Here is a 23,361-nt window from a genome sequence, read left to right on the forward strand (position 1 = left end):
TCTGACAAAGGGTTAGTTCCAAAATCTATAAAGAACTTATCAAACTCAACACACGCAAAAAAACCAATAAACCAGATAAGAAATGGGCAGAAGACATGAACAGACATTTTTCCAAAGAAGACACCCAGATGGTGAAGAGACACAAAGATGTAGAGAAAGAGGAACCCTCTTACACTGTTGGTGGGAATGCAAACTGGTACAGCCACTCGGTGAGTAGTATGGAGGTTCCTCAAAAAATTAAAAATAGAACTACCTTCCGATCCAGCAATTGTACTATTGGGTATTTACCCAAAGGATACAAAAATACAGATTCAAAGGGATACATGCACCCTGATGTTTATAGCAGCATTATCAACGATAGCCAAACTATGGAAAGAGCCCAAAAGTCCACCAACTGATGAATGGATAAAGAAGATGTGGTATATACATACAGTGGAGTACTACTCAGCCATCAAAAGAAATGAAATCTTGCCATTTACAATGACATGATTGGAGCTAGAGTGAAATAATGCCAAGTGAAGTCAGTCAGTCAGAGAAAGACAAATACTGTATAATCTCACTCATATGTGGAATAGAAGAAAGAAAACAGATGCATATATGGGAAGGGGGAAAAGAAAAGAGAGAGAGAGAGGGAAACATAAGAGACTCTTAATGATAGAGAACAAATAGACAGTTGATGGGAGGGAGGTGGATGGGGAAAGAGCTAGGCAAGTGATGGGTATTAAAAAGGGCACTTGTGATGAGCACATATGTAAGTTTTACTCCAGAAACCAACACTGCACTATATGTTAACTAACTAAAATTTAAATTAAAGAAAAAAAATCCTTCAACTGACTCTCGAGAGAAATAAGAAGAGAGTCAGAGGCAACAGAAGTAGACTACTCTTTCTAGTATCTTCACAATGAGTAGAAAAAAGATAAATGTGCCAGCTCCAGTCAACAGTATCTTGCCTATCTTAAATGTGTAAATATTAACACATATACCTACTTTCTGTACCCTCCATTTCCAATCACTCAATCAAGATAAATATTTAGTGTATTCCTTTATGTACCAGGCACTGTGCTAAGGAGAATAAATAAGGCACATGTTCCCCGCCTCAAGAATACACTACCAACGCCTGATCAACCCCTATTTCCCATGGACTACTGAAAAATCTTCCTTGTTCATCAGACCTCCCTGTCTCAAAACTCTTTTCACCATAATCTATTCTTCATAGCGCATCATTAAATCAAAAGAAATGGTAAATCTGACCAAATCATTCTGTTTAAAAAACCTCACTTATGGGGCGCCTGGGTGGCTCAGTGGTTAAGCCACTGCCTTCGGCTCAGGTCATGATCTCAGGGTCCTGGGATCGAGCCCCGCATCGGGCTCTCTGCTCTGCGGGGAGCCTGCTTCCTCCCCTCTCTCTGCCTGCCTCTCTGCCTGCTTGTGATCTCTCTCTCTCTGTCAAATAAATAAATAAAATCTTTAAAAAAAAAACAAAAAAACCTCACTTATTGGAGCCCCACATCAAGCTCCGCACTCAGCAGGGAATCTGATGGACATTCTCTCCCGCTCTGTCCCGCCCCCCAGACTGCTCACTCTAAATAAATCTTTAAAATAAATAAATAAATACAATAAAATACTTCACTAGTTGTCCACTTTTCCTGAATTAGCATAACATGTGGTACCCCTTGTGAAATAATGTCTACAGTCTTTCCTGTCTTTTTTCCCAACTGGATGCCATTAATGTCCTGTGTTTTGATCATAACAAGTTACAAGTTCTCTCAAAATACATGTCTACAACTGTCCCTATACATATTGTTCTCTCTGTATAAAACACCTTATCAATCCCCTCAAGCCCACTATAAATGTGAGCTTTTTAAGCTCAAATATCACATCCATCTAGACTCCTTCCCCAACCATCATAGAAAAGCTAGGTGTTTCCTGCTCGTGCCCTTAAGACATCACACTGTAGAAGGGCAATGCCTACCTTTCATTAGTGTTCATTTCCTGGTATAAGCAAAGGGTCTAACATACAGTAGAACTTCAAAAGGGCTGGCTAAATAAACCTCATAGCAATATTCTATTTATGTCAATAGACTTACTCTGACTTTGGGAGCAGCAGCTCGAAATTTCACATAAAATAATGTGAAGGCATTGTCTGCACTAGGTATGGATGCAGGATCCTAAAGAGACATGGGGGAGGGGAAGGAAGGAAGATAATTAGCAAACAAATAATTATTCAGAAAATGTAACATCAAATATTCCAAACAGCTACTGCTTGTCCTATATACCAACCAAAAGCTTAGAGAGAAAAATCTCAAAAAGAAATTACATATTAGTATTATTGCTACAAATGAGAAATACTTATGTGGAGCTGTCACCTCCTTCCTCTTTATCATTAAAATCTACATGATTTTTGGTAGTAAACAGACTTGAATTCAGACTCATGCTCAGTCACTTACTGACAGTAGGATATTGGTCAAATTACTGGACCTCTCTGAGATTCAGTGCATCTCAGAGAATCTCAAATCTCAAATATTATCACCATCAAATGGTGATAATATAAACTCATAAAGGGCTACTGGGTGGCTCAGGTGGTTAAGCGTCTCCCTTCGGCTCAGGTCATAATCCCAGGGTCCTGGGATTGAGCCCTGCATCAGGCTCCCAGCTCAGTGGGGAGCCTGCTTCTACCTCTCCCACTCCCTCTGCTGTGCTCTGTCAAATAAATAAATAAAATCTTTAAGTATATGTGTGTGTGTGTGTGTGTGTATTCATAAAGGTTTTATGCAGCTCAATAGTAAAGTACTAGCTACTAGTACAGAGTAGGTACTAGTACTGATTAGGTATTAATTTCCTAAACTTTTTAAAATTTTTACAAAATAGAAAAATTATATAGTCTGGCCTTCATATCAGCTAAGAGCAATGTGAACTATAAACTGCAACCCCAAAATCAGTGGCTTTGAACTGAAAGTTCAAGAAAAGATTCCATGTTCTTTAGAAAGTGAGCTTAAAAAATAGAACGCATAATCTTTGTTTTTATTTTCTTATGAAAGAAATGTGTTTAATGACCATCTTAGCCAGCTCTACTCTTAATTCTTTTTTTTTTTTTAAGATTTTATTTATTTGACAGAGAGAGAGATCACAAGTAGGCAGAGAGGCAGGCAGATGGGGCGGGGGGAGCAGGATCCCCGATGAGCAGAGAGCCCGATGTAGGGCTTGATCCCAGGACCCTGAATTCATGATCTGAGCCGAAGGCAGTGGCTTAACCCACCAAGCCACCCACACGCCCCTCTACTCTTAATTTTCTAACATAACACTCTGCTCAATTTCCACCTAGCTTGCTCCTTCCATCTGTAATTGACTAATTTGTTTGTTTCCTTCTTCACTGATTACTTCTCCTGAATATAAGCTCCATGAACACAGGGACCTTGCTGGCTCCCTCTCCCTACTGTATGGTTCCCAGTACAATGCCAAGCCTTGAGAAGTCACTCAATAAAAATATATTTACTAAACACAGAAAATTAGCTATCATACATAAAGAAAAAATTCAAATTCTCCATCGTATGTAATCCCACCTCTAAGACAGAACCACTTTTTATCATTTTGGTGTATTTCCTTCCAATATTTTTATGAATTAGATAAGAAAATGTTATAAGTGACAAATAGTTTAAATCTTATTATTTACCATACAGTACTGAGTACTTCTCACACTATTAAATATTCTTTGAAAATAAGATTCTGATGCACAGATATAATACAGCCATTTTTTCTATTATAAATAAAACAGAGATATTATTATTTAACAAAATGTAACAAAATGTTTTTAGAGTACTGAGTACTAATCTCACACTTAGATTATGAAAGATAAATGAATTAAAAAAGGAAAAGAAGAGAAAAAACACTTCACCAGTTAACTCACCCTTTTTAATAACTGATTTGTGAGGTTTTGTAGTATGTTCACAGTGTATGTCTTCATAAGGTGCAAAGCTTTAGAAAGACATTGCTTAAACTTCAGCAAATATACAGGATAATCTTTAAAATTTGGCTGTAAAGGAAAGGGAAAGATTTACAAAGAGGAAACAAACACAGGCAAAGTAAACAATGAAAACAAACCTGTCCTTTATATGGTCTTATACAGATCATAAGCTCGGCAAAGACAAATACACACTGCCCCTTCCCTCATACCGGCCCAACCCAAAGTTCACTTTAAGCCATATGGCTTTTACAAAGGACCTACAATAGTACCTGTTTTCACTAACCAAAAGAAATCCACAGAAGATTTTCACTTTTCTGAAATGGTAACTGCTTCTTCACTTTATGCCACTTTGGCTTACAAAAGGTTTCATAGGAACATTCTACTTTCATATAATGGGGGAAACCTAAACAGCTATAAATCCTTGGGGCACAGAAAAAGGCTAATTAAATCAAAGGGCCTGTTCCTTTATTTCCTCCCAAGTAACATTTTTTGTTTGTCAAAGAAGTATCTAAAACAATAGGAAGTCAACAGCCTGAAAATCACTCGTCCTTTTAGGTGGGATAGAACAGTGTCAGCTAGGATCTCTTTCTACTCAGGGATTGCCTCAGCAACTGAAGTACTTTTTTACATCACTACTGACAATGTCTAAGAATTTACTACAGTCTTTCTTCAAGTATATTACAGATCTATTTTTCCCTTCAGAAGAAATAATTACTTTATAGCATAAGAAATGATATAACAGGGATGTTAAGATTTCTTAAAAACATAAAGAAATCCCATGACTTACATGTGATGAGATATATGTTATACAATCATCTAACTTGGCCAGCATAGGTATAAATCCTTCACTATTAACAGACAATGTAGGAGAATTCAATTTCTTTAAGGAAAGAAAAAAAACTTAATTCACAAAAAATATACAGGCAAAAGTTGAAAATTATGTATTAGAATTAGCATATTTCTCATTAGGCTATAACCCAGTTATACTAGTATCTTTACATTTTAAGAATCACCAAAATATCCTCAAATATAGCCCATGTGAATTAATAATGAAAGGACAAAAAAAAAAATACTGATTTAATTCAGTTTATTCCTAATTAGCTTTAAGAGGGCTCTTCATAAATTAACAAGTATTTATATTACCCCATTGTACAACATTATACTAAAATAACACATCAACTACCTAGATTTCCCATTTTCTAGTACTTTGAAACATATGCAAATTTTGTACTTTCAAACACTGGTGATTTTCTCAAGGTTAAAGGATTAACTAGCAGTCATACCATGTTTAGCAGTCATATTACAAAAGTAAAACATATATAAGTAAAATATAAGTAAACACATATAAAAATATATACAAGTAATAATAATGTAAGTACAAATATAATAATGTGAGTACAAATATATAGAACATAAATGTTATATATATACTTAATATATAAAATTACACATCAGAATATATAAAATTATATAACATACATCTTTAATATAATTATACAAAAATATAAATAATTTATGTTAAAATGTAAAAAAAAAGTGAATTATTTCTTATCTTGATAGCTTGGCAATGAACAATTTCCTTATATTCCATTGTTAACTAGCTCCTAGCTTTTATCTTTGTAGTAAACCACAATAATTATGATTAATTTAATAAGTTTACTAACTTATATATAGTAAGTATGATTAATTTATGAGCCAGAAAGACATAGGGATATAATTTACACAGCAGTTTTAACTGAGACTATTATTTTGGGATACAAGCATGCATTATAAGGATTATACTTCAAACTAAACATGAGATTAACTTAAAAAATATTTCGATTACTAATAATAGCACAACCACAGCAAGATTTAAAATTTAATATTCCTTCTTACAATCTTCACAGCTTACAAATAAGACACCGTAAGTGGTAACTGACAAAGAGAGTTTAATAATAATAATATAATTTAAGAACTACTACTTAAATCATATTTGAAAAAATCTGAACTGGTGATATCTCCATCAGGTACAAATAGGAATACCTATCAGCAAGCAAACTATCAAGTTCAAATATCACTCAGTCTAATTTAGAAATCTAAAGATTATATTCAGAAAGGGAAATATAAAATAAGGTCATTAACTTTACAAAAAGTAAAAAACCATGCTTACTGTGTTAATAGTTTCCAATTCATTAAAATAGGAAAGCTTTTGTTGAATGTTTTCAGCCAGATCAACAAGTTCCGACTTGCATTTTTTAAAAGAGAAAAAATCAGTGTAAGAACATAAGAATCAACACTCCAGTCTCAAAATTACATTGAATAGATTTATACCAGACAAATAGGTTTATGTTTGACATAAGATTTCAGACTAATGCTCAAAGATTTCTGCAATTATGGACTAATAAGCAATGATTAATACAGCAACTTACATATGCTCTTTCATAAAACATTAAATGCCTTTTTAAAAAACACACAACAGACACAGAGAAAACACAGATAAAATAGCTTCCATGTTCTATCTTTTTTTTTTTTAAGATTTTATTTATTTATTTGACAGAGAGAGATCACAAGTAGGCAGAGGCAGGCAGAGAGACAGGGGGAAGCAGGCAGAGAGCCTGATGTGGGGCTTGACTCCAGGACTCTGAGATCATGACCCAAGCCGAAAGCAGAGGCTTTAACCCACTGAGCCACCCAGGTGCCCCTAAATGTTCTATCTTTAAGTCATGAATATAACTACAATCTAGATTAGTTCATCTTTTCATAAACCCCACCATTACTACAATCACTGAGCTTGTTTGAAAAATGTGATTAGTAAAGAGTACACAGAGCAAACTAATGTACCCTCTTCACTCTGAAATTGTGCTGATATAACAACTCAAAAACATAGGAAAGCTTGCTTTGACCCGTTCCCTCATGTAAACTTATTTAAAATACAAAACAGTCTGACAATGTAACAATCTGCATGCTTATTTAGCACAAGGCCTCATACAGCACAGTTCAATATATACTTAGAGAAATTAAAGAAATTACAATTAAATTCTATTTATCTATTTAAAAATAAAATATTAAATACGATCACTAATCCTCTCCCATACTCCAAATTACCTGTTCTTTTAGGAGCTGTTCACAGGCTTCATGGAGGGTTCCTGTCTTATTGGACACAAAGAGATACTGTTTCTGCAATGATTCCAGATGCTGAAGAGCACTGTTTACATCATTCAATATAGCATCACACTGCTCCTGAAACCCAGACAAGTAATCCCTCATCTGTCTAGAAAACAGAACCAAAAGGGGATTGGCAATAATATTTTCCCCCAATAAGCAGAGTCAATAAACAATAAAGTCTCATTTTTCCCCAAATGCTTGAATTTCAGGAAAGAAGTCTGACCATTCACTAAAGCTAATTATATGCAAAAAACTATGTTAACACCTTTTTCAGTAATTTAGAGGGAAATCATTAAAACTATAAACAACAAAAGGAATCAGCCTTGAAGTCACAAGCTGGCTTTTCACATATAAGGTAACAAATCAACAGCTCAACTTTCAAAAACTAGGACACTAAGGCCATCCCAAGGTATGGAGCAGGTCAATCCCTCAGGTCACTTATGCCAAAAATCCCATGATGGTGTGATGCCATGGAAAGAATTTTGGACTTGGAATTAGAAGACCTGAGTATAAGTCCCAGCTCTGCCCAAGTCTCTATGACATTAGGCAAGTTATGCCTCAGTTTGCGATTTGTAAAATGGGAAAAATAATACCTTTCTTCACACAGCTGCTCTAAAGATTAAGTGGAATCATGTATCAAAGAGCCTAACATATTGCCTAGCAATAACGGTCACTTAATAAATGTTAAATAAATGCAGTTATTCAACCCACAGTCCCCAAATCAGCTAGAAACTATGCACCATCATTTCTTCCATGCTATCAATACACACAAACAGAACAACATGGTTATCTACAGTCTAGGTGAGCATTCCTCAAATCTCTTGGGTCTCTACTTGTAAAGAAAGCAACAAATATCTCTTATAGTGCCTGTAAAATTCCCACTTGAACCTAAATCTTTCTAGGGTTATCTAAAAACTAATGTCTGTACCTCTCCACCTATTAATTATAACTATTTTTTTTTAATCACACAATTTCTCTCTAGCTCTTTTTAAAGAAAATATTGCCGTTGGAATTTTGTTTGTGCCTTAATTTTGTTTGAAGACACAGATTATGAAATGCTGCAGATGACTGTGATTTAAAAATCAGGATAGCCAACAAACTAAAGAACCACATACCTGTATTTAGTTCCTTCATCCTGATCCATCTGAGTCTGTAGCTTTGCAAACCATGAGAAAAACTGGAAAAATAAAGAGTATTATATTGTCAACAAAACTAAAACAGACAAAATGCAAAGTGGCTATATGTTAAACAGCAAGTCAAAAGGGTAGACACTATCTAAGTCTTATTGTTTGGGGCTCAGATATTAATAATTACTTTTAACCAGGAGATAACAATTTAATTCCATAGTCATTATCTACATGCTAGGAAAAGCAAAGGATATTAAAAACACTGGCCATATACATATCCAGAGTCAAACAAGGAGGAGTAGTAAAGATACAATATGTAAAAAATATATATTCTTTCCTAAGAGGTTAATGCCTATTTGCTACTTTGCTCAATTTGAGTAGGTAACTTAGGGTTTGGGGGTAAATGTTAATATTAATGTTTTCTAATAAGAAACGTGAAAATATAAACTGAAATAATATAATAGAGTGGCTTAAGAACATGGATTTTTGTAACAGCTAAACCTGGGTTTGAGTTCTGGCCCTACCACTTATGTCATGAAAAATATCTATTATTAAAAAAAGGTGGAGAAGACTGACCTTAAGGAAACATGAAGGATGATGAGAATGTTTTATATCTCAATCATAGTGGTAGTTACACTTGTCAAAACTCATCAAGTGATATACTTAAAACAAGTACTTTTTATTGGGTATAAATTATAACTCAATATAGTAGTTTTTTTATCTTTTTTTTTTTAAGATTTTATTTATTTATTCGACAGAGAGAAATCACAAGTAGGCAGAGAAGCAGGCAGAGAGAGAGAGGAGGAAGCAGGCTCCCTGCTGAGCAGAAAGCCCGATGTAGGGCTCGAACCCAGGACCTGGGATCATGACCTGAGCCGAAGGCAGCAGCTTAACCCACTGAGCCACCCAGGCGCCCCAGTAGTTTTTTTATCTTAAAGAGAGAGACATAAGTACAAATTTAGCCCAGATGACTTTTTTTTTTTAAACAGCCCAAATAAGTTCATTGACACGGTGCAAGATTATCTTCTATAATTCTCAAGTGCAATTTGAAATCAAGGGTATGCTTTATGCTCTCAAAATATAAGGCTTGTCAAGTACCTTAGCTATCATTTATTGAACATTGACTGTGTGCCTGCCGTACGCTGTATTCATTATCTTACTTACTTTTCAGAAAAATCCCATGAATGGGTATACAATCATCCTTGTTTTACAGATTAGAAAACTAAAAAGCCTAAGATATAAGTAATTTGGCTAAACTCACAAAGATGGTAAGTCATGGAGGAGACTTTCAGATCCAGGTTGGTCCGACTTAAGAAGTGGAGCTCTTTTTCACTCTGCAGCACTGCCTCTTGATTTACTTACTACATATGCAATTCAGCAGGCTTCCTTTTTGTTTTACTTGGTAAATGACTAGGCTCTGATTTTTACAAGGCAGAAGAAGAGCCAGAGGAAGTAGCAGAAGAAACTGCTACACATTAAGGTTTAAAATTAGGAATAAATAAAAAATCAAGGGAAGATTACACATGTAAATTACTGAAAAGTAACTATAAGGATTCATCTAAAGAGAATACTTAAGTTCTTAAAAAAAAGAAATTACAAAGCAACAAGCAAAGGGTGTGTCTGCACACGTGGGAGTATGTGCCTGCACGCACGCACACACGTGTGCTGGGGGGGCATTAACCTAAACATACACTGGGGGAAGTCAAAAGTGCATGAAATATTAAAACCCTAATGACTAGCTATCAACGTCCAAACTTGGAATATCATATTTTTATCTGTATTTCAAGTATAATTGGGCAAAAGGTTAATTTAAAACACTTACAAAACAGCCACAGTTAACACCAAATCAAGATTGTTCTAGAAAGATCTGATGTTAACTATAGTTTCAAATGTTCAGAACTTTTAATTAGGACATTTTATTAGCCCTGTCTTGAGATATTCAGAATAATCAAACGTCCTTAGAAACAACACTACCATTCACCTGCTGCGCAGTTTCAATTCTTTCTTCTTCCATTTCTAAGGAAGTAAAACCCTTGGAGAGAATGTCTTCTGTAGATTCAGGTACTACCAAAGTCTGTACAACGGGCAGCGACTGGGATGTTATGCTACACAAATCTTCGACCGGAAGCTTCAAAAAAAAAAAAAGAGCCCCAAAAATATTTAAATAACTTTAAAATTCTCTAAACTCAAGTTACTCCATCTGTTTTGAAAGAGAAAGGAATGTTTTCTGTTAAATCATTTGAGGTAAATAAATGCCATATAATAATACAACTAGGCTCTTTCTAGTAAATGCTAGTCTCAAAGTATAAACGTGATACTGGTATCACACCACTAGTAAAGTATGACTGTTGAGTTACCTTTCTAAAACTGGCCATTAATCTATGCCAATCAATACACATTTTCTTACTTGAACATCTTGTGAACTGGCCCCAAAGGCAAAAACCTGTGTGTTGTTGAAAGTAGCTTGCCTTTCCCAGATCTAACAAAAGAACTTGGCCTGATTAATCCACCAATAGAAAATAAATCACACCCAAGAATTAACTATCAAAATTATCAATTATCAATTATCTCCTTCTGCCATGTCTACCCCTGGCACACTTCACACATGCCTTCTTAGTGACTATTTTGAAATTTCAACTGAGTAGAAAGAATCTCAGAGTTCCCCATCAGTTTCAGAAGAGCCCCATCTAGAAGGCCTCACTTTGACGCCCTCAGACCTACAGGAGTTTCTAGTTCTCCTATAGTCACACAGACATACTATTTTTAGGCCTATAATAAATGGAGTGTGGATGCAGGGTAAAGTAAACAGGCCTGTTTCATTTCAGTTCCAGTTTTTAGTCCTTAGGGCGTAACATTTAAGGCCCACCTATATAAAACCTTGACCCAGGGCTTTAGGAAATTGTCTTCATCTGTTTTTCTAGAAATAAAACTTTCATCTGAAGACAGGATTTTGATCTTCAAAGCTTTAAAAAAAAAAAAAAAAGGCTAGATGCACAATGCACCATCACTAATTTAGAAAAACAACCCTTTAAAAATAGGCTTTTTTGTACCTGAGTTCAAGTTGAGTGATACCTTCTGGTATAGTAAAGCATCTTACAGCAGGACACCTGGTTTGTCCTGATCCTGTATAAGCTGTGAGACCATGGGCAAATTACTTAATGCTCAATTTCTTTTCTATAAAATATCCTCAATTTTTTTTCTATAAAATAAAAATTACAGTATCGGGGCGCCTGGGTGGCTCAGTTAAGTGTCTGCCTCTGGCTGAGGTCATTATCTCAGGATCATGAGATTAAGCCCCACATGGGGCTCCTGGCTCAGCGGTGAGTCTGCTTCTCCCTCCCCCATGCCACTTCCCCTGGCTCATGCTCTCTCTCTCTCAAATAAAATCTTTAAAAAAACAGATGGCTTCCCAGGGGAATTCTACCAAACATTTAAAGAAGAATTAATGCCTATTCTCCTGAAACTGTTCCAAGAAATAAAAATGGAAGGAAAACTTCCAAACTCATTTTATGAGGCCACCATTACCTTGATCCCAAAGCCAGACAAAGACCCCATCAAAAAAGAGAATTACAGACCAATATCCTTGAAGAACACAAATGCAAAAACTCTCACCAAAATACTAGCCTATAGGATCCAACAGCACATTCATAGGATTATTCACCACAACCAAGTGGGATTTATTGCTGGGCTGCAAGGTTGGTTCAACATCCGCAAATCAATCAATGTGATTCAATACATTAATAAAAGAAAGAATAAAAACCATATGATACTCTTAATTGATGCTGAAAAAGCATTTGACAAAGTACAGCATCCTTTCTTGATCAAAACTCTGCAAAGTGTAGGGATAGAGGGTACATACCTCAAAATCATCAAAGCCATCTATGAAAAACCCACAGCAAATATCATTCTCAATGGAGAAAAACTAAGAGCTTTTCCAGTAAGGTCAGAAACACGGCAGGGATGTCCATTATCACCACTGCTATTCAACATAGTACTAGAAGTCCTAGCCTCAGCAATCAGACAACAAAAAGAAATTAAAGACATCCAAATCAGCAAAGAAGAAGTCAAACTTTCACTCTCTGCAGATGAGATGATACTTTATGTGGAAAACCCAAAAGACTCCACTCCAAATCTGCCAGAACTTGTACAGGAATTAAGTAAAGTATTAAGATGTAAAATCAATGCACAGAAATCAGCTGCATTTCTCTACACCAACAAGACAGAAGAAAGAGAAATTAAGGAGTCAATTCCATTTACAACTGCACCCAAAACCATAAGATACCTAAGAATAAACCTAACCAAAGAGGCAAAGAATCTGTACTCAGAAAACCATAAAGTACTCATGAAAGAAATTGAGGAAGACACAAAGAAATGGAAAAATGTTCCATGTTCATGGACTGGAAGAGCAAATATTGTGAAAATGTCTATGCTACTTAAAGCAATCTACACATTTAATGTAATCCCTATCAAAATACCATCCATTTTTTTCAAAGAAATGGAACAAATAATCCTAAAATTTATATGCAACCAGAAAAGATCTCGAATAGCCAGAGGAATGTTCAAAAAGAAAGTCAAAGTTGGTGGCATCACAATTCCAGACTTCAAGCTCTATTACAAAGCTGTCATCATCAAGACAGTATGGTACTGGCACAAAAACAGACACATGGATCAATGGAACAGAATAGAGAGCCCAGAAATAGACCCTCAACTCTACGGTCAACTAATCTTCAACAAAGCAGGAAAGAATGTCCAATGGAGAAAAGACAGTCTCTTCAACAAATGGTGCTAGGGAAATTGTACAGCCACATGGACCATTTCCTTACACCACACACAAAAATAGACTCCAAATGGATGAAGGACCTCAATGTGAGAAAGAAATCTGTCAAAATCCTTGAGGAGAATACAGGCAGCAACCTAGACCTCAGCCGCAGCAACTTCTTCTTAGGAACACTGCCAAACGTGAGGGAAGCAAGGGCAAAAATGAACTACTGGGACTTCATCAAGATCAAAAGCTTTTGCACAGCAAAGGAAACAGTCAACAAAACCAAAAGACAACTGACAGAATGGGAGAAGATATTTGCAAACGACATATCAGATAAAGGGCTAGTATCCAAAATCTATAAAGAACTTATCAAACTCAACACCGAAAGAAAAAATAATCCAATCAAGAAATGGGCAGAGGATATGAACAGACATTTCTGCAAAGAAGAAATCCAGATGGCCAACAGACACATGAAAAAGTGCTCCACATCACTTGGCGTCAGGAAAATACAAATCAAAACCACAATGAGACATCACCTCACACCAGTCAGAATGGCTAAAATTAACAAGTCAGGAAATGACAGATGCTGGTGAGTATAACCCTCCTACACTGCTGGTGGGAATGCAAGCTGGTGCAGCCACTCTGGAAAATAGCATGGAGGTTCCTCAAAAAGTTGAAAATAGAGCTACCCTACGACCCAGAAATCACACTACTGGGTATTTACCCTAAAGATACAAACGTAGTGATCCGAAGGGGCACGTGCACCTGAATGTTTATAGCAGCAATGTCCACAATAGCCAAACTATGGAAAGAACCTAGATGTCCATCAACAGATGAATGGCTAAAGAAGATGTGGTACATATATACAATGGAATACTATGCAGCCATCAAAAGAAATGAAGTCTTGCCTTTTGCAACAACGTGGATGGAACTAGAGGGTATTATGCTGAGCGAAATAAGTCAATCAGAGAAAGACAATTATCATATGGTCTCCCTGGTATGAAGAATTTGAGAGGCAATGTGGGGGGTGTGGTGGGTAGGGGAGGAAAAAAGGAAACAGGATGGGATTGGGAGGGAGACAAACCATAAGAGACTCTTAATCTCACAAAACAAACTGAGGGTCTGGGGGGAGGAAGGCAGGGAGACAGTGGTTGGGTTATGGACATTGGGAAGGGTATGTGCTATGGTGAGTGCTGTGAAGTATGTAAACCTGGAAATTCACAGACCTGTACTCCTGGGGCTAATAATACATTATATGTTAATAATAAATAAATAAAAAATTTTAAATCTTCAAAAAAAAAAAAAAAAGAAAAGAAAAAGAATCCTTGTATCTCTATCATGAAGCCATTGTGAAAAAAAGAAAACACAGGTGTGGGAAAACAGGCTTCTTAAACTCCTGGGAAGCTGCAGGCCAAAAAAGAAAAACAAAACTGCTTAGGAAGGTCCTTGATCTGTCTTCTCCCCACAAATGAGTCTAACTCAAGAGCCAGGAGGTCGTGGGTATATGTAAATACATCTTATTAAGAGCATCACTAATTCATGGAAACTTCCTGAATGGTGACATAATACCTCAGTACAAAAGGACACAGTAAGCACTAAGATTCTCAAACCCAGTGAGACTCTACCTTGAATCTGAAGCGTCACCAGCAACTGTGTGCTGCCACCAAGGGTAAAGGGCCTTTGCTTCATTTCAATTCCAGTTTTGAGTCTGGAGGCAGAGAAGCTGTGCATTCACACTGCTCCTGCTCTGTGGAACCAGCCCAATTACCAACAACAAACAGCCTCTTTGGAGAGGGGGAAGTGACCCACCAGAGACAACACTAGGTGTATTTAGCATAAATCTATAAATCAGAATCTGGAGTAATTCTTGGGAACAGAACAGTCCATACGCTATTTTTATAAAATTATACCTCATTAGGAGTAAAACTTAGCTCTAAATGAACAGACTGTGACAAAATTCAAAAATATGGGACGCCTGGGTGGCTCAGTGGGTTAAGTGTCTGCCTTCGGCTTTGGTCGTGATCCCAGAGTCCTGGGATCAAGTCCCACATCAGGCTCCCTGATCTATGGGGACTCTGCTGCTCCCTCATGTGCTTTCTCTCTTTCCTCTGACAAATAAATAAAATCTTTTAAAAAAATTAAAACATACGATACCTAAAAGGGAAAAGGGCTCCGAGGGAGATGTGGATCGGGCTCAGATTTGAAAAACATACTAAAAAGCACAGGGATACTAGGCTAAGGTAAAAGAAAGCTGGACAGAGGGCTGCTGCGGTGGATTCATCAGTGGACTCCACACAGCTAAAGAATCAGTGAAACTAAAGACAGTCAATACAGTCACCCAACAGTAAACATACCCAGGGAAAACAGAGTGAGAAAATACAAACTGAACACACTATCCAAGAACAGCGGGATGACATCAAATTATCTAGTATATGCATAATTTGAATCCCAAAAGGAGAGCGAATAGGGTAGAAAAAAATTTTAGTTGAGAATTTTCCAAAAATAGTAAGACATCAAACTTCAGTTCTAAACTCAGAGAATTCCAAATGGAATACACACACACACAAATGCACATCTAGACACATGAAATTCAGACTCCTGAATAACAAAATTAAAAAGAAAATCTTGGCAGACCAAGGAGAAAAGACTTCACAAGCAGAAGAATGAAGATAAGAATTACAGCAGACTTCTCATCAGAAATTATGCAAATCTTTTAAGTGATAAAAGGAAAAACCTTTGAATCCAGAGTTCTTTATCTAGAATATCTTTTTTAAATGAAAGGGAAATAGAGACTGTTTAAACAAAGCTAAGAAAATGCATTTCTAGCAGACCTGTAGAAATGTTAAAGGCAGTTCTCCAAAAGCAGACAGAACATAAATACCATATGGGAACCTCAATCTTAAAAAAAAAAACAAAATCAAATAAACAACAAAAAACTAAAGCTCTCCAGAAATGGGTAAAATAAAGATAAATATGACAATTTTTAAAATGTTTAATCACTCAGAAAGATTCAAAGGTCAAAAGCAAACATAGTATCAATGTATCATGGGTTTAAAACATATGTAAAAGTAAAATACATTAATAGCACAAAAGAGAAAAAGGAAGGATTGGGAGCATACTCATATGAGGTTCTTATTCGCACATGAAGTACTATAGTATTTAAAAGTAGACTGTGCCTAATTGAAGAAATATGTTGTAAACACTAGGGAAATCATTTGAAATACTGAAAATCCACAGAGAACCTAGCAAAATTCAGTCCTTCAATACCACTAAGACCTATATCCAACTTTAATTCAATCCCTTTGAGAAAAAGATCTTAAATGTATCTTTAAAAATCATATAAATCAATGTCAAAATTCTGGTTGTGATACCAGAAAACACGCGATACATGGTTTTGCAAAATGAAAAAATGTAATCATATTCTCTTATCAGAGTTTATGAGGTCTTAAATGACATAATTTTGACACCACTTGACAATATATCACAAATTACAAATGAAAAGTAAAATTCCACTTGTTCCAGAATCATTTATAATAACCATAGCAGTCCTTTTAAATATAGTAACTTGATAAGATAATAAATTCACATGGTACAAAATTTAAAGGACATTCAGTGAAAGTCCCCTTCCTGTGGACCCATCCTCCAACCATCCAGTTCCTTCTTCAAAAGCTATTCTTTACAATTTTCTCATGACTCTCTCCTACAATAGCCTATGTACACACAAGGTAAGTGTGCCTTTGTAACCTGAATAATAGTATGCTATACACACTTTGCCTTTTCCAATTAATATGCATCATTTTCAACTGTTTTTCAACAGAGTATGGATTTCACTCTCTCACTTTAAATTCGTAACTGTCACTAAACTGTAACAGGCCGATTATTTTAGAAGTCCAGGGGTACAGAATGATTATTTAAGTAAAAATCAAGTCTTCTTCTCCTCTGCCCTCCCAGTTGTTCTTCTCTAAGGCAATAGCAGTGTTTATAATCGAGAAATTCTGCTAAGGAATTTGAGGGGCAGAATGAAGGAACTTAAGAAAGAATGAAAGAGATAATTTCAATTTTTAATCAATCTTCCCTTACAGAAATTATTCAAAACACAAAAACATAATTTTATTCTAAATCATCAAAAGAGGGTGCCTGGGTGGCTCAGTCATTAGGCATCTGCCTTCAGCTCAGGTCATGATCCCAGATCCGGGATGGAGTCCCACATCTGGCTCCCTACTCAGCAGGAAGCCTGTGTCTCCTTCTTCCACTTCCCCTGCTTGTCTTCCCTCTCTCGCTGTGTCTGTCAAATAAATAAAATCTTTAAAAATAAATAAATAAAAATCATCAAAAGAATTACAATAGAAAAGATCCTTCCCCCAACCCCCACTTTTAGCCAATTTAACCATTTTCAATATTTTTGATGGTTATCCCATAACTCTAAACAGATTTACACAAGTCTTCACTCAATTTGACAATCTGAGGTGCCCACTAAGTAAAATGAAGAAATGAGTATCCCTAATATTTTCCTCTACGTTTAATCTCAAATCCTGTCATTTATATCATCTCTTTTGTAGCTCTTCAAAATTAATAATATTTATACTTTGTTCTGTAATTAAATCTTTAGATTTTTAAAATGGTAGTACATACTTCCTGACTTCCATAAATTTACCAGAACTACAAGTTCACTGATAATGTCTTTCTTCTTGGGGTGCCACAAATATTACTGTCATGTCAATAGGACCGAAGGTGTCATAGAAATGTGGTCACTCTGTCATCTGGAACCAAAAAATATTTATCCTCTAGCAGCGCCTGGGGGGGCTCAGTGGGTTAAGCCTCTGCCATCACCTCAGGTCATGATCTCAGGGTCTGGAGATCAAGCCCCGCATCGGGCTCTCTGTTCAGCAGGGAGCCTGCTTCCCCCCTCTCTCTCTGCCCGCCATCTGCCTACTTGTGATCTCTCTCTCTGTGTCAAATAAATAAATAAAATCTAAAAAAAAAAAATTTATCTTCTAATTTACTCCAGAAACAAAATCATATGAAAAACTCTAGATACTTGAGAAGGTAATGCAGATATTCCAGATATAGTCTATAGTCTAGATGCTGTGAGTAAACATGATAACTTAAATACATGAAAAAGCATTCTATGTGATTACTTTATGTACAAATACTACTTTTCATGCATAAGGACTTTTATCTTATTTTTAAAGATTTTATTTATTTATTCGACAGAGCAAAAGCAGAGGGAGTGGCAGGCAGAGAGAGAGGGAAAAGCAGGCTCCCAGCTGAGCAGGGAGCCCCATGTGGGGCTGGATCCTAGGACCCTGACATCATGACCTGAGCCAACTGAGCCACCCCGGTGCCCTGCGTAAGAACTTTTAAATACCAGAAACAGAAGGAGGCTTCCTGTCCTGTTTCCTTGTTCTCACTAACACAAAACCAATTTCTCTCAAACCAAGCAAGAGAGAAGCCACACTGACCACTTCTAAGAAGTAATTTTTAATAGAAACAAAACAAGTTGCTTTTTAAAGAGTGTGAGAAAATGCCCCCATTAGGTACATTTGCTCAGCTGTCTTCTTTTCTCAAAGCACCTGGAACAGAAAGGAAAATCAAGAAGAGGTGTGGTGGCCACAAACTTTCCTGTTCTGACCTCCCATTCACTCCTGGCTCAGTCAGTAGGGCATGCAACTCTGCATCTAGGAGCTGTGAGTTCGAGTCCTACACTGGGTGTAGAAATCACTTTAAAAATAAATAAATAAATAAACAAACAAACAAACAAACAAACTGGCTCTCAATCACTCCTGAGTCCTCTGGCTCACTCACACTGTATTGGCTGCTAGAGAGAACTGACATTTACCATCAGAGAGAGAAGAACACAGATCTAGGTTCCTAATTGGCAGTCCTGAAGAGTTACCGTATAGTTTACGCAAATGGTACATTAACATCTTAAATAATAATTACAATAAACTATCAACCTTACCTGACCAGCTAAGCAGGTCCAGGAAAAATAAATAAATAAACACACCTTTCTTTCCCAAACTTTACTTCTTGCACAGTTCTGGGTTAGACAATATCACTTTCATAATCTAAACACTCCATTCCCTAAACGAACCCTGATGTTACTTTCTCTCTTTGGAGCAAATCACTGAAGATGTATAGATGGAATCCCAGAACCTTCCTCAAGGCACTTAACCTCTTCTTTTTTTTTACCTTTGGTCTGAATGACACCTGTACCAGCTCAGGATCATAAGATTCTAATCTATTCTCTCAAATTATTAATCATTTGGGGGACAAAAGCATAAAATATAATACTACCAGGACACCTGCTGTGTGCAGTTTACATACATGATTTCACTGAATTCTCACAATTCCCCATCAGACAAGTAAGGTACTATTATGATCCCCATTTTATAAAGAAAAAAACAGGTTAAATATATAAGAACACACAACCTTTAGGAAAACACTGTTGCAGTACATTTCAGGTACATTTCAGGATCAATTACTGTAGCATTTATCAAGAACTACTAAGTTCAGCAAAAAGAAAAAGGCCCTCACTACTAAAAAATTTGCCCTGGCTACAAGAAACCAGTCTACCTAATACTCTACTACAAACTCTTTTATCTAACACCAAAAAAAAAAAAAAAAAGATAAAACTTCTTTCCAAGATAAGACCAGTTCCCCTTCATAAAAGAGAAAGCGATTTTCTAGAGAAGTTAACAGCTTTATGATATTTACTGAAGCGTTAGCTGGTCTTTTGCTGTTCAATGAACCTGCTTAGTTCCAGTTGTTCAGGAAGTAATTAATCTTATGAAAATTGTGAAACACTACAGAAAATCCTTTACAGAAACACTTGATGAAATAAAAATTGAGGCATTCTTTTTCAGCACCAGTGTTAAGAGTGGTAAGAGATAAAGAATTCAATTCTAATGTTCCTACCAGACATATAAATACTTTAGTAAAGGTAAATGAAGACTGTAGAGAGCTGCAAAACAATGATCCCTCTGAAGGATCCCAGACAGGTAAATAAAGGTCATTTCATTCTCGTAGGAATCCGGTATCTATGCTTTGTGTACAAGAACACCTTCACTGAATCCCTGAACTTGTCAAGCTCATCTCCTACCCATGACTTTGCATTGTTTTTTCCTCCACCTGGAAGGTTATTTCTCTAGTCTTTGCAAGGCTGGCATCTTGTTTTCCACCATGAGTTCTCACCTTAGACTCTCACTTTGTTAGGCTTCCTTCCTTGTCCAGAGCACATCTCATCCCTTTGTGTCACACTATCTTGTTTTATTTTCCTTGTATCATGGATCACTGTCTGAACTTACCTTATTCTTTTTTACAAGTTTATGATCACAATTATGTCAGCTCCATGAGACTAGGATCTTGATTTTCCTACCCTTCTAGCCTCAATTCCTAGCCCAGAGAAGGCACATAATATATATTAAACGACTGCATAAGGAGAATGTGGGCATTATACCTCATAAATATGAAAAAAATGGGGTGAAAATGAAAGATTCCATTTACCTCCCCCAAACCCCTTTCCTTCATGCTCAGTAATAACAGTTTATAAGCTAAGATAATAAAAACAAATTGGGTATTCTTGTGGACTGTGTTCCCCACAGGTGAGGCAATGTCCAAGCATCCTGCTTCTGTAACAGGCCAAATCAATTACAAACAAACTGGAACATTTATAGAGCAAACAACTTCTATTATCCAGAGCATAAAAGACTTTGATAGCCAAGCCAAAGAAATTTCCACCTGTTTCCTCCTTTATTGCAGCACAGCATCCTATAGGTGGACAGAGGAATACAAGAAAGAACACCTGTACTTTATCGAGCAGCACAAAACAGTGAAAGTGAACTTTCAAATCCAAGTTCTCAACCTCTAATAGTTGAGGGTAAAAAAGAAAAACTTGAAGTCTCTAAAAACAATCTGCCTTTGGACACAATTCCAAATCGTGTACAAGGAGTGCTTCCAACATAAAAAAATAACCATCATTATTAATAAAATGATAATCCCAAACCTGGCCCTCGAAACCAGAAAAAAAGTCTGTGTCTGTCAAGCATCTGACAATTCATAAGATGTACTTCTTGGTATTGCAACTACTTGAACTGAATCACACAAGCGGTAATATACATAATATTTTAATGAAGATTAAAAATGTTGACACTAACACCGAAAACCAGCGTTACCTAATAAGGTACTGGCCCAGCTTTCAAAGAAAATTCGTTTTTATGGCTTCGTTATAGGTCAGATCAATCGATCTCCCAGAACCCGCACTTGGAGAGCTTATTGCTCAATGTGCGATGGATGAAACCGTCACTCGGGATCAAGTTTTGTCTGTCCAAGTGCCCCCGTGGAAGAAGGAAGCTGGGTTACTCATCACGGTGGTAAACGAATACCAGTAGGAAGAAGGTTGTCCTGAAGCAAAGATCTTCGGGTTCGGTGCCCTCTCCTGGGAGATGGTGGGCAGCAGGAATGGGTCTCAGCTGATAGCAGGGACACCGGGGGCAAGACGCTCAGGGCAAGGCTCCGAGCCAACCGTCCCGGAGTGCTGGGTGCCAGCCAACACCAGCCACTGGACGCCCCCGCAGACGTCCCCGCGCGAGAGTAGAGTCGGCGGTCGCCGGCAGTGCAAGTCCTGACAGCCCCGGAAGGTGAGGGGGCCTCTCCCACCCGAGCCGTCACCGTGGCTGGGGAGGAGCGAGGAAAGCCCCCGTGCAGGAGTCTGCAAGGCCGCGGTCCGCGGGTGCGCCCGAGAAATATCCCAGTCCCGCCTCCTTGCCGCCCCAGCCCGGTTCCAGCAGGTCACCTCACCTCGAACGGAATGGGCAGGTTCTCTGCCGCCGCCTTCAGCTCCAACACCGAGTCCATCTGCCTGTCGGTCAGCGGCGCCGTCGTGTCGGGTCGCCGATCCCACAGAGCCAGCTTTTCCCGAGCGTCCCGCTCTGCCGCCGCCTCAGGCGGCAGCAGGAGCGCCGCCTCTGCCATTGCCGCCGCCCCTGTGGGCCTCAGCAACACCGGGGTGGTGGGGACCCCGACAGAGAGGCCCGGGCCACTTCCGGGGGAGCCAGGGCTTCCAGCGAGGCACGGGCGGCAGGACGGAGCGTAATAACCTGACCCCGGAAATGCTTCCCCAGTGTGTGTGGGCGGGACCGTCCAGGATAGACGTGGCTCTAAACAGAGTACAAATATTTCCGGTTCGGATATAGAAGAAGCGGGCGAAGAAGACTGGCCCTGACGGAAATACAAATGCCCCTACCGGAAGCCTCTTTCTCAACTTCAATAACTTTATTTTTACGTGTTCTTCAGATTATTGACAATTGAGCTACCTGACCCTGCCGGCAGGGGTCCTCCTGAGCTCCAGGATCTCCTGCCTCTGCTCACAGCTGAATAGTCTGCGTGGACCGTGTGATTTCCGTGTAGACAGGTAGACAGTTTCCAGAGCCTAGATCACAACCACCAGTATAAACTTTTCCAATGTCCACTAAATCTGCTGTTAGAAAACCAAGTTATGAAAACAAAATTTCAAAGATTTCTGTATATCAAAAATCCTTAATAATATTAAATAACTGGAAACAAATATCCAACATTGAAGAACTGGATTAATTCATGGCATTAACACGTAATTAAGGTCCTATTCTGTCCAGGGTGGCTCAGTCCGATAAGTCCCTGCAAGCGGCAGACCCTTGAATTCGGCTGGGGTCGTGATCTCAGGTTCCAGGGGTGGGGCTCCATGCTCACCCAGGTTTGGGCTTCTCTATCTCCCTCTCTCTACCCCTCCCCCCTGCTTTCATGCATTCTCCCTCTCTAAAATACATAAAATTTTTTTTAAAATACTCTTCTTTTAAATCATGTTGCAGTTTTTTTAATCATGTAGCTTTGCGAAATAATTAAAAACAAATAATTATATTGGATAATTTATAAAGTAAAAGTTCTATATTCTATAACTTATAGAATAAATAAATATCTGTGAGTCCATACTGATATAAATAAATGATTAAGTAAATGGGGGAGAAGGGATAATTCTACAGAGGAATTCCAATCAATAAATATAGAACGAGCACTGAAAAATAAAATTAAATTTTAAAAAAATAATAAATAAATAGAGTGAGGAAAATAGTAATAATTGATGGACAAAATCTAAGAATGGATTCTAAAATTAGTGGGTGAAAGTTTGAGGAGAAAAAGTCACATTGTATCAAATGATCTCCCCAAGGTATTTATTAATAGCAATGAGGGAGGCGGATATTAACTTTACAGTGGAGAAACCTGACAAGTATCACCTTAACCAAGCCACAGAGGTCAATGTCATCATCATGAAACTCCCAACATGATAAGTTGAGAAGGACACAATATCACTTCTGTGGTGATAATGCAGGTAT

The 23,361-nt window shown here is 37.5% G+C and overlaps 1 protein-coding gene across 2 annotated transcripts in view; it reads right to left on the reverse strand.

The window, feature by feature from the left end:
- The window catches only part of COG3 (component of oligomeric golgi complex 3), a 76,059-nt gene extending 53,963 nt beyond the window's left edge, over nt 1–22,096 (reverse strand). The window contains exons 1-8 of one of the 2 annotated variants that reach the window (XM_047723480.1): nt 21,794–22,096; nt 10,214–10,360; nt 8,221–8,282; nt 7,046–7,211; nt 6,111–6,185; nt 4,749–4,841; nt 3,905–4,030; nt 2,088–2,168 (exon numbers count right to left, since the gene is read on the reverse strand). In XM_047723480.1, the coding sequence (XP_047579436.1) occupies nt 2,088–2,168; nt 3,905–4,030; nt 4,749–4,841; nt 6,111–6,185; nt 7,046–7,211; nt 8,221–8,282; nt 10,214–10,360; nt 21,794–21,967 (924 nt within the window). In that variant the 5' untranslated portion in view covers nt 21,968–22,096. The remainder of the gene's footprint in view (nt 1–2,087; nt 2,169–3,904; nt 4,031–4,748; nt 4,842–6,110; nt 6,186–7,045; nt 7,212–8,220; nt 8,283–10,213; nt 10,361–21,793) is intronic. The other variant, XM_047723479.1, reaches the window with a different exon arrangement.
- Nucleotides 22,097–23,361: the final 1,265 nt, after the last annotated feature.

Source organism: Lutra lutra, chromosome 3, assembly GCF_902655055.1.
Source record: "Lutra lutra chromosome 3, mLutLut1.2, whole genome shotgun sequence".
Taxonomy (NCBI): Eukaryota; Metazoa; Chordata; class Mammalia; order Carnivora; family Mustelidae; genus Lutra; species Lutra lutra.